At 35.1% G+C, this 15,436-nt stretch overlaps 1 protein-coding gene across 1 annotated transcript in view; it reads left to right on the forward strand.

Moving 5' to 3' along the window:
* The window catches only part of CDH8 (cadherin 8), a 527,584-nt gene that overhangs the window by 136,797 nt on the left and 375,351 nt on the right, over positions 1–15,436 (forward strand). Inside the window, exon 3 of the mRNA XM_069085836.1 lies at positions 11,188–11,482. Within this exon, the coding sequence (XP_068941937.1) occupies positions 11,188–11,482 (295 nt within the window). The remainder of the gene's footprint in view (positions 1–11,187; positions 11,483–15,436) is intronic.

The raw sequence follows: 15,436 nt of genomic DNA on the forward strand, positions 1-15,436 counted from the left end.
AGATAGATAGATAGATAGATAGATAGATAGATAGATAGATAGATAGAAAAAAATCTGTATATATCTATATATAAATTTTTGGACGTGGGCACTGAATAGAATTGTTTCCTTTACCTATGCCTATTTACTCCCCTTTCCTTTTATTTTAAAAATGGTGTAGTTTGGGGGAGGAGCGAGGATTGAGAAGGAAAGTTAGCAATAGTGAAGCCAAAAATAGGCACTATTAATTTTTTTCCCTTTATATACACAGAAAACAACAGAATGAAATTTAGAAAAAAAAAACAGGTAGGACAGTTTTCAAAGTAACATGTGGAATTTATTTTATGCTTTTTTAATGAAGAAAGTAATGTCAAATTGAAAGATTTGCAGCTTAGCAGACTTACTTTCTTCTGCTGTGTATATGAAAATACCCACTTCTTATCTTTGGTGGTTAAGTTCAAAATTTTTTTAAATACTAAAGAATTTGTGCTCCTTGACCATAGGGACTCTATCTTTCTTGCTTTGGTTATTGCATGCTTAGGCCTTGACACAAAGACTGGCATATAGAAATTTCTTTAAGATCTTTTTTTTTTATTAATTAATTTCAAACTAAAGGGAGGGAAAAAGGAAGCCCTTATCGAGGATGGGGTGTTTATGTTGAGTCTTAGATATTAATTGAGAAGGAAAGAGGAGTTATTTGAGGCATAGAGGCTGATTTGAACATATCACGGACACAGAAAATATGTAATTTGGGCAAGGAGTTTAAGCATAGTCTCATGACTATGAGAAAGTTTCAAAAGTAAGTTGGAGCTGGATGACACAGTATATAGAATGCCAAGCTAAAGAATTTGCACTTTATAGACTAGGAAAAAGAGAACTAAGATTATGGATGTAGAATAACCTCATATATGCAGATCACACTCTCTAACCATAGGTATCCCTTGGGGTTCTTCCTGTCTGGACCTTCTTTCCTCTACCTATACTGTTTCACTTGGTGATCTTATCACTTCTCATGAATTTAATTACCATCTCTCTATTGATGATTTCCAAATCTACTTTTCTGGCTCCAATATCTGCTGACCTGGTCCAGTCTCTCATTTGCAAGTTCCTTTCAGCAGATATTTTAAATTCAATTTGTCCAAAACAGAACTCATTATCTTTCCCCCTAACCCTCCCACCCTCCTACCTTCTCTATTATTGTAGACGGGGGGGGGGGGGGGGGATCCACTCAGTCCCTTAGGCTCAAAACCTAGAAGTCATATTCCTCACTATCTCTCTCTTCCCTCTCCCTCCATGCCATATGTAACCTGTTATTGAGGCCTGATAATTTTACCTTTACAACATTTCTTGAATATGTCTTGAATAAGCCCCTTTCTCTCCTCTGATACCATCACCACTCTGGTGTAGGCCCTCATTACCTCATGTCTTGATTAATGCAATATCCTGCTAGTGAGTCTGCTTGTTCTGAAGCCATCACTCCAATTCATCCTCCATTCAGCCACCAAAGTGATTTTCCTAAAACACAGGTCTGATCATGTCACCCTCCCTACTGAATAAACCCTGCTGGTTTCATATTACCTCCAGGATCAAATATAAAATCCTTCATTTGGCATTCAAAACTCTTCATACCCTAGCCCACACCTACCTTTCTAGTCTTCTTATACCTTACTTGCCAATACATAGTTTTCCTCTTTGATTCATCCAGTGACACTGGTCTCCTGGCTATTCCTCAATAAAACACTCTATCTCAGCTCCAAGCATTTTCTTGACCGTTCCTGGAATGTTTTCCTCCTCATCTCTGACTACTAACCTCTCTGAATTCCTTTCAGTCTCACCTAAATTCTCACCTTCTATAAGAAGTCATCTCCCAAACCCTCTTGATTCCAGGTCTTTCCCTGTTTTAATAATTTCTTACTTATCTTCTATGTAGCTTGCTTTGTGGATATGTGTTTACATGTTGACTCCCCCATTGGACTGTAAATTCCTTGAGGGCAGAGACTGTCTTTTACCTCTTTTTGTATCCCTAGCACTTAACATAATGCCTAGAACATTAATGTTTATTGATTGATCAGTTAATCAACTGAAACAATCCAGGCCTTTAAGAGGCTTACATTCTGCTGGTGTTACAGAGTCTATATCATTAATGACATTCTGTAAGACCCCAACCTCCATTCTGCAGTACTTATTTAGATTATTTGAATAACAAACTACATTCTGTTTATAAACTAATTGCCATTAGCAAATAGGAATTTTATCTAATAGTTTTGACTCTTATCAGGATTGTAGTGAACTAAGTTCTTTTGAAATATAAAGAACATGGAGAAAGCCTTCTCTAATCATTTCCCCCCCTTTTCCACAGTGCTACTGAATACCCTGTTGCTCATTGCCCTTTGGAATATGTGCTGAACGTATTTCCTTATCTGTTTAAAATACATTTCTTTTTGCTCACATTTTGTTCCTGTTCTTTATCAGCCACATAAATGTGTTCACATTCGGTGCCAACAAATTGTGCACTCATGTTATGCATATGCAGGCTTTGTATTTCCACTTGCTCAGTGCTCTGGACTGCATACAGTTGGCATTTTATAAGTGCTTGCCAGATTTAATTCATTAATTGCACTTGGAAAGACCAGTCTGAGAATATGTCTTAATCAGGACATTTTGTTATGAGCTACACGGCAGAATAAGATGAAATATTTTCTTATTGCTATTACCATTCAACCCTCTACCACCCCCCAGAAAACCTAAAACTCTAACAAACTCCAACCACACACACAAAAAAAATCCTATCTCTTAATCCCTGGTAAATTAATAGTAAAGGCAGGGGCAAAATGGCACTGTCTTAGACCCAGAATGCAGTGTTGTTATAAATCACCTCAATATACCATAAATTTATTTTATGAATTTCATATAGCAGAAGAAGATTGGGTACACACTTCTTCTAGCTTCACACTTATAAAATTTCCTGGTTCACTCAAGCGTCCAATCTTCAGTAAATGTGTGCCCTCTTCGAGTTATTTCCTACAGTGTGCATCAATAAATGTGTTTCCCCTTTAGTTTATTTCCTGCAGCGTGTTTCAGTGAATGTGTTCCTCCTTTTCAGCAGTTCACCTTGAACCACTGCCAATGCTATATTTCAGTGTGCTAAGGTTGCTGGAACCCCTGACTAACCCGTTTAATCCTCCAAGCCAGAAACTTCAACAAAGTGCTAGGAAGCAATCTCAACTACCAGAGTGGCATATATTTTCTTGCTCTATCAGGAAAAGAATTTGATAAAAACTGAGGATTTGTTTTTCTATTTGGTATATTGTTCTGGTCTATGTTAAACTGTTATTCTGTGTGTGTGTGTGTCTTTCAAATTGTTGACTTAATATTCCAAATTCAGAATAGACTTATATTTATATACCTATTCTGTGATTTTTATTTTGAGAATGAGTATTATTTAAAAATACCTGAGAGAAAAATAGAAATGCTCACCATGGGAAATTTGTCCAAGACATGACAAATTTGTCTCTGGAGATTCATAAAGCCAATAAAAAGAGAAAAAAAAAATGGATTAGAAATCCTGCATGGCCACTGACCAGTGGTTGAGAAAAGGACACAGTATGCTATGAACTAAATAGTTTTTACAGCAAACAAAACCATGAATTGTACTCTTGGTTGGTACTCGATATACAATCACTATCTAATAACCAAAGAGACAATATGCAATTGGAGGGATTAAACTTCATCTATATTGGCATTCTTGCTGTAATTAAAATGAGAGGCAACATTGAATTTATATTTGAAGGAGTGGGAAGCTCAAGGGTTCTCCTTAGAAAAGAGTCTAAAAGACTTGTTTTCACCATTTGGATAATTGCAAGCAGAAACACATTTTCATAAGAGATATGAACCTTTTGCATCATTTATTACAATGAGGTCACAGAGGCAGCATTTAGTGATATTACATTATCTTTGAAGTATTATTGAAGACCTGTGTTCAGATTGCATCTCTGATCCTTACTGCTGTTGTGTCTGTCAATAAGTCACTGAACCTTTCTGGGATTCAGCTTCTTTATCAGTAATATGACAGAGTCTGACACGTGGAGAATTCTGAAGGCTCTCCTTGTTCTCAGTTTTTCAACCTATGAAACTAGACAACTGACAATTGATCATTTCATCTTAAAGGTCAATATAGGAACCAATATGTATTACAAAAGATGAAAAAAAAAAGGAAAACAATTATACTAATTGCTTGGCGAGATCCTTTAAGCCAAGTCAACATATGCCTTGATATTTGGTTAGAACAATGTAAAGGTGGATACTGGGGAGGATGACAGAAATTATGTTGGAAATTGTGATTGTGGATCTAGACATGAAAAAGGCCAAAGGCTAGTAGACAATCCACAACTCTCTTGGTTTTAAGCCATAAAGAATTCTTTCAAAAAGAGACAGAAGCCATTGAACATGGGATCACCTAATAACATCACAAAAAAACTAATGACATGTGAAATTAACTAATTACTATTATGGAAGTAATTTCAGAATTAGTTGTGTGTGCAGCCAGATCATTGACTGGTTAGAACAAAGGTCAAAATAAATGGCAAGTTAGAAGAAACAATAAAATCATATTAAAAAATTGGGCATGATTACAACAGGTCCAAATAAAAGTAAGTTCTTTTAATGCAAGACTGTCTCCTTTTGGTTTGGATCCCCACTGTCTAGCATAGTACCTTTGCACTGTAGATAATCTGCCCACCACAAAAAATAAGAAGTAGATAAAAGCAAAGACACTAATTATTACTATTTTTAGAGAAATTTAACTGAAGCAGAATAGTTGCCATAATAAGAAGGTTGAAAGAGCTTGGAAACTGCCTCAAGTCAACAAACTCTTGATTTCATTCCTAAGTGGAGAAACCCTACAGAAAAGGTTAAAGGTGACTTAGTATATGAGCTCACATTCAAAATATTACAAAGGACTATGACTGAAGATTACAGGTACTAGCTTATAATAAAACAACAAAGCAGAGCGAATAACCAAATAAACCTTCAGAAATCGAGTTTCCTATAACAATTTTGCCATTGTAAAATGTTCTTAAAAGAACTTTCAGAGTTGGGTGTCAAGATAAATATCCCATTTTAAAGGGAAGAAAACTAAGGCTCGGGGAAATGACTTGCCCAGGGTCCAGAGTTAGAAAAAGGGAGAGTCAGGATTGAAATTCAAGTTACTCCTGATTCTAGATACAATGCTTTTCCTAGTACATCACATCCAGAGGACTGCTGAATTCTCTCCTAACAATGATACTTTGGGATTCTGTGAACGCTTGGTTAATACTTATTTTAAGCAAGTAAAGCTGATTCAGGTTGTGTTAATCACTGCTAAATTCTGTTACCTTTCAAAATGATCTTGATTCTCTGTACTGCCTTAGGCCTTTCATAGTAGATATTTAAGCATTTAGAGAAACGTTACAATAGTGCCATTGGGAATGGGGGAATAGAGAGCTATACATTAGAGTGCCTCTGCTGTCTGAAGGGTGACCTGTGCCCCTCCATTGCGTTTGGAGGGAGGTGGAAGTAGGGGCAGGAGGCACTCACAAATCTGGACAGGTCTAGTCAAATTTAACTCGTATTTACCATCATGCTTGGTAGTAAATTGAGCACTTAGGGAGGCCCATTAAACACTTCAGGCCACTAGGGTGCCATTTGGTATATCACGGCTGCAGTACATTAAACTCTGTTCTCAGGATTCCTTTATAGCCTTGTGTAAAGGAGGAACAGGTGGCTAGGAAAAAAAAAAAAAAAAAACTGTGAGTGGCCTTGTTGGGGTAGCCCAAGTATATAACCATAACTGGGCCATGACTAGCCCTGGAAAGAGAGGTCTATGTTATGATTCTGCTATTGGAATTCAGTGACTCACATAGAATCCTAACAGAGGCCCAGGTAGTGCTCCTTATTAGGCCCCTAGTGACTCTCCAGGATGGAAAGAGGTAAATGAAAGTTTTGGGGTTTTTTTGTTTTGTGCCTTAAGCAAAAGAGGGAAGCCAACAAATTATTGACTGAATCTGGAGGTATAACTAGTATTTCTGTTTGAAAGTGATGGCAGAATGTGGAAGCAGAGAAGGAAGCAACACAAAATATGTCCCTGGGCATGACCAAGATCAATGACATAAACCAACCAATAAAGATAAATTCAGTCAGGGGAGCAGGAGATAAAACTTTAAGACTTTGAGACACAAATATCATGAGAAGGAAAGCTCCTGGGATACTGTAAGAGACCTAATGGGGAGGACCAGTTTAGAGGGGTGCTGAACAAAGATGGGACTGACCGGGATAGAAAGCACACTCTCTGCTTGCTTCTTCTTTAAAGTAAGGAGTATTGACAAAGTTCTATCCTCAGTTGCTTTAATGTACTAAAAAAGTATAACTGCTTTCAGTGCTACTTGAATTTGAGTCTCCTGCTATAAAGCCCCACTTCTCCCTGGTTATGTCTTTGACTGAATTTGGGCATGAATTTTACAATTTTAAATTTTAATAATTATTAAATTATTATTTTAATTTTTTATTACGTTTTAATTATTTTGATTAACTTAAATTAATAATAATTTAAAAAATTTAAAAATGAATATCTTTTGGTTTAATATTACCCTTATTCCCAAACATATCATTCCCTCTCCCTTACCCAGAGAATCACCTTTTATATTACAAAAGAAAAGAAAGAAACCGAACTTTACTAAAACTCACCAACATATCAGACAAATCTGATAGTATAAGAAATATCCTGCCCCCATAGTGCAAAATAGGATGTTAGAAGTATTTTCACAGCTCTTTTTCAGAACCAAGGCTGGTCAGTATAATGATACAGTAACAAGTTTTTTTTTTTTAATCTTGCCATTTGTTCCTGGCTCTGTTTTTCCTTTCCATTTATATCAATGTATATATTGGTTTTTTAATTCCTCCTTACTTCACTCCCTGTCATATAAGCAAATTTATTTCATATATGCTTCCTATTTTTTTTCTGAATTCTCTTTATTCATTATTTCCTACAATAGCCCATTACATTGATAATGATAAATAGGATTTATTTAACACTTGAAAGTTTATAGAGCACAGTAGGTATGATTGCATGTGATCTTCACAACTACCTCGTGAAGTTAATGCTGTTATTATCTCCAGTTTAAAGATGAAAAAAACTGGATCTGAGAAAGTTTCAGGGATTTACCCAGGGTCATTCAGCTCGTAGGCTGAATGGAAAGTAGGCTGAAAAGGAAAGTTCCAAACTTAGGTCTTCTTAACTACAAAATCAGTTCTCATGTAATACAACTTGTTTAGCTCTTCCACAAGTGAATATCATTATCATTGTTTTCTATTCTCTGCTACTAAATAAAAAAAATGCTGCTATAATTATTTGGGTGTATATGGGACATTTATTTTGGTCTTTGTTCTCCTTGGGGTGTACGTCTAGCAGTGAGATCCCTGAATCAAAACTATGAAAATTTCAGTCACTTTCTTAGCTCTCTGAACATTGAATCATTGTCTTTGTGAATCTGGAATGCTAACTTTCCATTTGACTTTTCAGTATCTGGGTCAACTTTGTACATTGGGCACTATTTCCTTTTTCAATATTCTATTTTTTATTATCTCTAATTTAATTTTCATATTTCTCCCACCCTGAACATACCTGTTTCTTATGAGTTATTTATAGACATTTTAAGTTCTGATGTTGGTTTTCTCTTCTGCATTGCTTGACGAATACTGGATTTTGTATCAAAAGTACCATGTTCAGCCCCAGGCTCTGCCTTTAACTGGTTCCATGACCCTCTGCAAGTCTTTCAAACACTTTATCTCAGTTTCCTCATCTTTCCATTGAGATAATAATCCTTGCCCAAACTATCTCTCAAAGTTAGAGGGAAAGTGCTTTTTAAACTTTTCAGCAGAAAAACATTTAGCATATTCAGCACAAAGAACACAACACTAAGAGTTAAGGGAGATATGGGTTCAAATCCTACCTGTGACACCTTCTTGCTAGTAAAAAAGGCCAAGTCCCATGGAATCTCCAAGTTCTTTCAACCTCTCTGGATCATACTTTCCTCACTTGTAAAATGGAGATGATACAAATCTCAAAGATCCAACAAGATGTAGTGAGACAATATGATTCGCAAACTTTAAATTCTTATAATGATGCTTGCTATATTATTAAATGCTTAATAAATGTCACCTGTTATTGTTAATGATAATAATGGCATGGAAAGAACTTGATGCAGACTCAGAGTCAGGAAGACCCAGGTTCAAGTTCTTCTTGCCATAAAGGCTGTGTGACCATGGGCAAATTAAGTAACCTCTCAGCTCCCCTAGGCATCTTCCAAAGCTTATAAATTAGACTCAAATTGGGCAGTAGAATTTTACATTGTGAGATTTACAATGATATTATCATTCCAGATTATTTTTTTCTTTAAATAATGATGATAATAATAATTAATACAGCTAACCTAAAAAAAAAAACACTCTATCCCATGTTATTTTTAAAGTCCCTCCTTTCCATTGCTTATAAAACATATAAATTCAGTTGTTAGAGTATTTATGATAATGTAATTCACTAATCATGGTCCAATATTGTTTATGAAATTTTAAATATTTAAATCCAATGGGACTGTACCCAAAGGAGTCAGGAAGACTCATCTTCCTGAGTTCAAATTTGTCCTCAGCCATTTTCTAGCTGTTTGATCCTGGTTAAGTCACTTAACCCTGTTTGCCACAGTTTTCTCATCTGTAAAATGAGCTGGAGAAGAAAATGGCTAACCACTGTAGTATCTTTGCCAAAAAACAAAACAAACAAAAAACCCCCTCCAAATGGGATCACAAAAAGTCAGATACAATTGAATAACAACTTACTTTCATTATCCTTACTGAGCATTACAACAACCCTGTGAATAGAAATTGTAGGTATTATTGTTTCCATTTTCTGGATGAGAATATTAAAGAGGTGAAGTGAATTGCAGATAGTCATGCATCTAGAAAGTATCAGGAAAATTCAGTAGGGTGCCATTTGGTGTATCACGGTAAACTTTCTCTTTCTGATTCCAAGTCTATCACTCTATGCACTCATTATACCACACTATTTCTTTTGTTAATTTTATTTTTAATTTATGGAATAAAACAAGTGTATAAATGAATAATTAAATTGGAAAATTATGTAAGCAGTATTTTCAGGATGTTTTCAACACTCAGAGTGTTGTTCTTTTAACATATCGATTTATTATTTATTTATTTTTGACATTCTTTTTTTTTAAACTTTGATTTCCAAATTCTCTTCTTCCCTCCCACCCCTCCTCTACCTACCGAGAAGGCAAAGCAATATGATATCAATTATCCATGTGAAATCATGCAAAACATATTTCCATATTAACACAATTTCAGTAAAAACCAAGGAAAATAAAGTGAGATAATTATACTTCAATTTGCAGAGTTCATCAATTCTCTCTCTGAAGTGGATAGCACTTCTTTCAACATAAGTCCTTTGGAATTGTCTTGGATCATTGTATCGATCAGAGTAGCCACTTCTTTCACAGTTGATCATCATTACAATTTTGCTGTCACTTTCACAGTGTTTTCAAACTCAGTGTTTTCTTTTTTGAGGTAAAAAAAGGATCTGCAGAACATAAGATGACAGAAAATATATTTGAAATTATTTGCTTCCCTACCTTTCCCAACCCACCCTGCCCTCTCCTCACCCTGCCCCCCCCAATACATGGTCAAAGAGGTGAAAGTTGTCTACTGTACAGTCTTTTGAATTAAAATCTTGTGACATGCAAAACAAAATGGTGCATGCAGCATTATTCGGACACAGGTCTACTTCAGAATTATTCACAGGCCTCACCTCTTGAGGGCTTCAGTTTAAAAATTCTGATTGAGAGAAATTTTCAGTATTATAGCACTCAAGATCTGAATTGAGTTTTAAAACTAACATCTCCCAATCAGAACAGTGGCAGGTAGTATTGAAAGATTTGAAGACAATAGTCCAGCCTCTTTAACTCCACCAAGAAAATGTAAATGAATCCCAAACCAATTTAAATTGTTCAGTTGTTACTAGGAGAAGCTAGTCTATGAATCTGGATACTAAACTATTTTTATGTAATAGGACTGTCTTGTATGTGAATGGAAACCCTCCATTAGTGATATATTATTCAAATTCTCTTTTTAATAAAAATGCTAATGGACATGTTAAATATGTACATAAATTAAAATGATCATAAATTAGGATTAATATCATATTAAATGAATTATAATCCCATACTCATTAAGATAAAGTAACATTTCAATATTTGTTCTTCTTAATAAATTTAATACAATAAAAGAAAACTACCTTTTAAGATTCCATAAATATTTGATGTAACCTGATGATGGAGTTTAAGAGGGAAAAAATTCAAAATAAAATATACTGAAATATATCTGGAGTTTGTCTTTGTTATTTAGATAACCCTTTCTTCTTATTTATTGAATCCCTAAACAAAATTTCAAATGAGAGGGGAAAGAAAAAGTCTGCTCGGAATAAAACAAAAGGACCCTTAGGGAAGGTTGTATTTTGAATTTCTAGATGCTTCCACATGCAATTTTTGTTTCTTTTCTTGTTCAGGTTTTGAATGCCAGGGAAAGAAAATTTTAGCTTTAAGGACTGCTTAAGTAACTGGACTGAACTCTTTATGTGTTTATTTGAGCAATGGTTTCAATTACTAACAGTTTATGGAGAAAACCTTTTGCTACAACACCCAGTGGAATTTTAGGCTATGGCATCTTCCTCTTTCCTAAATAGTGGCAAGTGAAAGTGATTGGGGAAAAAAAAAAAGCATGACCTGATAAAAGTCAGATCAAAGACAATAATGTGAGAAATTGTGACCTAGTTAAGTAGAGATACTAATCAACTATTTGAATGGAATGCTTACTCTTCAAAAGACATTCATATTAAAGGGGAAAAATTTGAAATACATATATATATATATTTATATACAACTGCTTTTTAAATAGGCAGACTCATTAGGTGCTGATGATTACACTCCATTTTGATTAGTATGCATACAAATACACGGTCTTTTTGTGCACATAAACTGAGATAGGGATTACTGGAACCGAGATTAAAGTATGAAAAGGATAACTGAAGAAATGCATGATTAAGGTGCAACAGAGCAAGGCAAGATGCTGTTTCCTCACTAACAAAATACTAATTTGTCATTTTAGCTCCACACTGACTTGGATCCTGGAAGCAAAAAAATCAAGTACATTCTATCGGGAGATGGAGCTGGTACTATCTTTCAGATCAATGACATAACAGGAGATATTCATGCTATAAAAAGACTTGACCGTGAGGAAAAGGCTGAATACACTCTAACAGCTCAAGCAGTCGATTGGGATACAAACAAACCTCTGGAGCCTCCTTCTGAATTCATTATTAAAGTTCAAGACATCAATGACAATGCACCGGAGTTTCTTAATGGACCTTATCATGCTACTGTTCCAGAGATGTCCATTTTGGGTATGTATCCATGGAAGTGCAAAGAGCTATTAAAAATCACCCGTTAAAATAGTGTCTTGTATCAGCAAGGGTTTGTTGATGGATAAAAGATATTTATGACTATATTCCCTCCAATTTGCATTTTCAAATTCCCTTTTTTTGGGCCAAGATCCATTGGCAGCTCAATAGCTTTAGTACCCCAATAATGGTAGCTGACTAACAGTTATATTAAAATATCTTTCCTGACGCAACAATACTTCAATAGGCTGAATTGATATTCTACTCATGGTGGTGTAGTTAGAGTATTGTTACTGAGGCGGATTTATCAAGATTTGTTCCAACATGCTAGGCTAATCCTATTGATATTTGCTTGCTGGTTAATTATTTGTTTGTGTATATTCACATGCAGATGTAGCTCTTATACACTTGGAGGAAAAGTCTACATTGAACTGCCATAATCCAAAAACAGGAGACTGAGCTGGAGACTAGACACAGAAAAGTAGATTAGTCAATTAACAGTGGCTTTAGGCCAGTGACTAGATAAACTACTTTGTGAGTGTCTTTCATATTATTTTAACTTTACTTCAAAATGGCAAGCCAATTTGAGCCCAGAAGTCACATTAAAGGGAATCCTTTTAGATACCTAACAACAAGATCTATTGATTTCAAAAGCCATTCACATTCAAAATATGACAACTAAATTCAATATAGAACAAATAAATAGCATAATTATGGAAGAGCCCCTTAAAGTAAAAGTAGGTATTTAATTTGACTCAATAAATATTTATTATCTGCAAAGTCCCATGTTTATTAATGGAGTTACAAACATGGACAGCATGCCACATGCCTCATTCTCAAGGAGCAGCTTGGGTTGTGGAAAAAAATGTGCAGTAAGGGCAAAGAGAAGGTACATAATGAATCGAGGATGAGACATTTCACCTCTGTCTAGTGTCTCAGGAAAGTCATCATGGAGGAGATGTAAAAATTGCATGCAGAAGGAAGGGAGGGACCTTAAAAAACAAAGGTAGGAATAGTCAGGGGATGAATATATGTGGAATAAATGAGCAAGGCTAGAATACAGAATACCAAAGGGGGCATATATAGTATACAATAAGAATGGAAAAGGTCTTTATAAGCATATTATACAAAATCTTAAAGGTGATATTCAGTATTAACAAATTTTAATGGGTAGGAAAAGGAAAGTCCCTAATGATTTTTGTGTCAAAGTGTGACATGGGCAAAGTTATACACTGGAATTTCACCAGTAAATTAAGAAGCAATCAGTAATTTATTAATTTTCTATTGCCTAGGCTGTTAGATATTATGAGGGTACAAGGAACAGAAATATAATAGATAATCCTTGCTCTCTAGATGTTTACAATCTATTTGTGGAGCCTAGAGTTGGGAATGTGAAATGATTATTGATGATATATTATATTCTAAGGGCACAATGGCATCATAATTAGCACTAATCATACCTTTTCTATATATATGCATTATACACATATAATTTGTATACATACATATGTGTATATATTTGTATCTATTGAATTAGAAAGTCCCCCCCCCAGATTTTTTTTTTACTGTAGCTGGAGTCAGGACACCTAAATAAACTAAAAGTTGTAGTAAACACTAGTAACCTTTGTGACTTTGAATTTTTTCTCTTGATCCTTTTCTCTTATGGGCCCAAGGACATATCTCTTTAGAAGCTATTTCTAATAGAACATTATTGCCCTCCATAGGGTGGGACATAAGTTAGCAGAGTAATCTTCACTGGACAGGTATACTTGGCAGTGCTAACATTAGTAGGTAGCAAGAGAAAAGAACCAGGTGGCAAATCAGTTGAGACAACAATCATATTTCTCAAACGATTATGACTGAACAATGGCCAGAGATAGAAGGTGTATCTCAAATATGGAAGCAAAAGTAAGAGGTCAAGATGGAAAGGGGAAACTGGAAAGTTCAATATTAGGTCGGATTTACATCTAATAGTCAGGTATCACATAGGTTTGAGAGCATAGGAAATATACACACGTGTGTTTGTATGTATGTATAATTTCTCATTTAATTTGCATAATGTGATAGCTAGCAAAGTCCCCAGCATTTGTTGCTAACCTTTACTTTCTAGAAATTCTGAACAAATTTCAGCTGTGGACAGCTCCATTTCAATTTCTGGCATTTCTTACCCAGGCAATACCTGGGTAAGGAATATATAAATACATAAAATTTAAGTATTACCTATGTAAAATTTAAGTACCACACACACACACACACACACACATATATACACATACATACATAAAACTTAAGTAGCTTACTTTATTTGGGACTCAGTTTCCCTATAAATAAGATAAGGGTTAGACTAGATGATTCTCTAAAGTATTTATCATCTCTAGATATTTAGTGTAATAGTTTCACTTTGCAAATAAGAAAGCTGAAGTTGTGGTCTGGCAAATTATTTTGAAGGGTGAGGGGAAGAGTAGGTGCTGACAGCAAAATTAAAATACAGCCAAGGAAGGAACTCAATGCTGTGAGAAAGGAGGGCTTAAAAGTGGCAGTTGACATGGTGATCCCATATAATTGGAGAATGGGTAAGGATCTTAGAGATCATATGCTACAATTCTGTTGGGGTTGTTATTGTTGTAACAGATTAGGAAACCATGAAAAGTTAAGTGACTCATTCAAAGTTGCATGGGTAGCAGATGGCAAAGTCAGGAGTTGAAGTCAAATCTTCAGGCTCTAAATCCAATTTCCCACTTTACCAACTGAAGCTTCAGGAGCCACCAGTAGTTCTCTTTTGTTCAGGCCCTCATGACTTAAGTGCATTTTGGCTAAAGCGCATTTTATGTTGTATTTTGAAACATAAATCTTCAAGGAAAACCTGATTTTTAATAACATAATTATAAACTTGCTCAGAGCCAACTAATGCTGGGTGCATCCAATGAATATATTCAATAAATATGCATGGAGAAGGCGAGACCTATGTGAATTGCATGCCTAGGAAAGGATTTGTAAAATAAAGAAATAAAAATGCTATATGACAGTTGCATCATTGTATTAGATCACCTTTTTTTTTTAATTTTTATTTTTGGAGGCAATCAGGATTAAGTAACTTGCCCATGGTCACACAACTAGTAAGTATCTGAGGCCAGATTTGAACTCATGCCTTCTTGGCTACAGGGCTAGTGTAGTGCCCAAAACTTCTTAATATAGTTAAAATAATTAATAAACAGAAGTATGTTATAAACAACATTTTTTGTTGTTACTGCTCAATCATACTTGACTCGAGGTTCTCTTGGCAAACACGGGAGTGGTTTGCTATTTCCTTTCTCAGCTAATTTTACAGATGAAAAAACTAAGGCAATCAGCATTAATAACCTGTCCATTCGCAAAGCTTGTTAGTGTCCGAGGCCAAATTTGAATTCAGGTCTTCTCGACAGCCCTGGTGCTCTATTCACTGCACCACCTAGCTTCTCCTACAAACAATTTAACCTAAATTCTTTCTTCCCTTTTCCAATCCTTCTACTATAATGAATTTTGAGTATTCTTTTTATTTTCCAGAAATTTTACATTCATAACGATCCCTGAAACTACAAACACAAGCTAAACAAATGAACAGACACATAATTCAGACATGTTAATTTTAGAGAAGCTTAATCTGGGGATAAGAACCAAAGTTTTCAGGTTCTCTCTAAAGATTTCTGTACAAACACTTACAGAACCACATCTGGTGATGTGGATTAAAAATCTTTCACTGTTTTACTAATACAATGAATTATTACTTTAATTTCTCATGAAAGTGAAAACGACCATAAATATCAAGAGCTATCATCTTTCTCTCTCCTCTCTGCTTCTCTTCTCTTCCTTTCTTCTCACTTATCCATATTCTCCCCATCATTTTCTTTCATTTATTCCTCTTCCCTCCCCTCTCAGAAATGCCAAGTGAATACATATGCATTTCATTAAACACACACA

Source organism: Petaurus breviceps, unplaced genomic scaffold (assembly GCF_028583685.1).
Source record: "Petaurus breviceps papuanus isolate PSGF00001 unplaced genomic scaffold, PetGlider_PUasm1.0 176, whole genome shotgun sequence".
Classification (NCBI taxonomy): domain Eukaryota; kingdom Metazoa; phylum Chordata; class Mammalia; order Diprotodontia; family Petauridae; genus Petaurus; species Petaurus breviceps.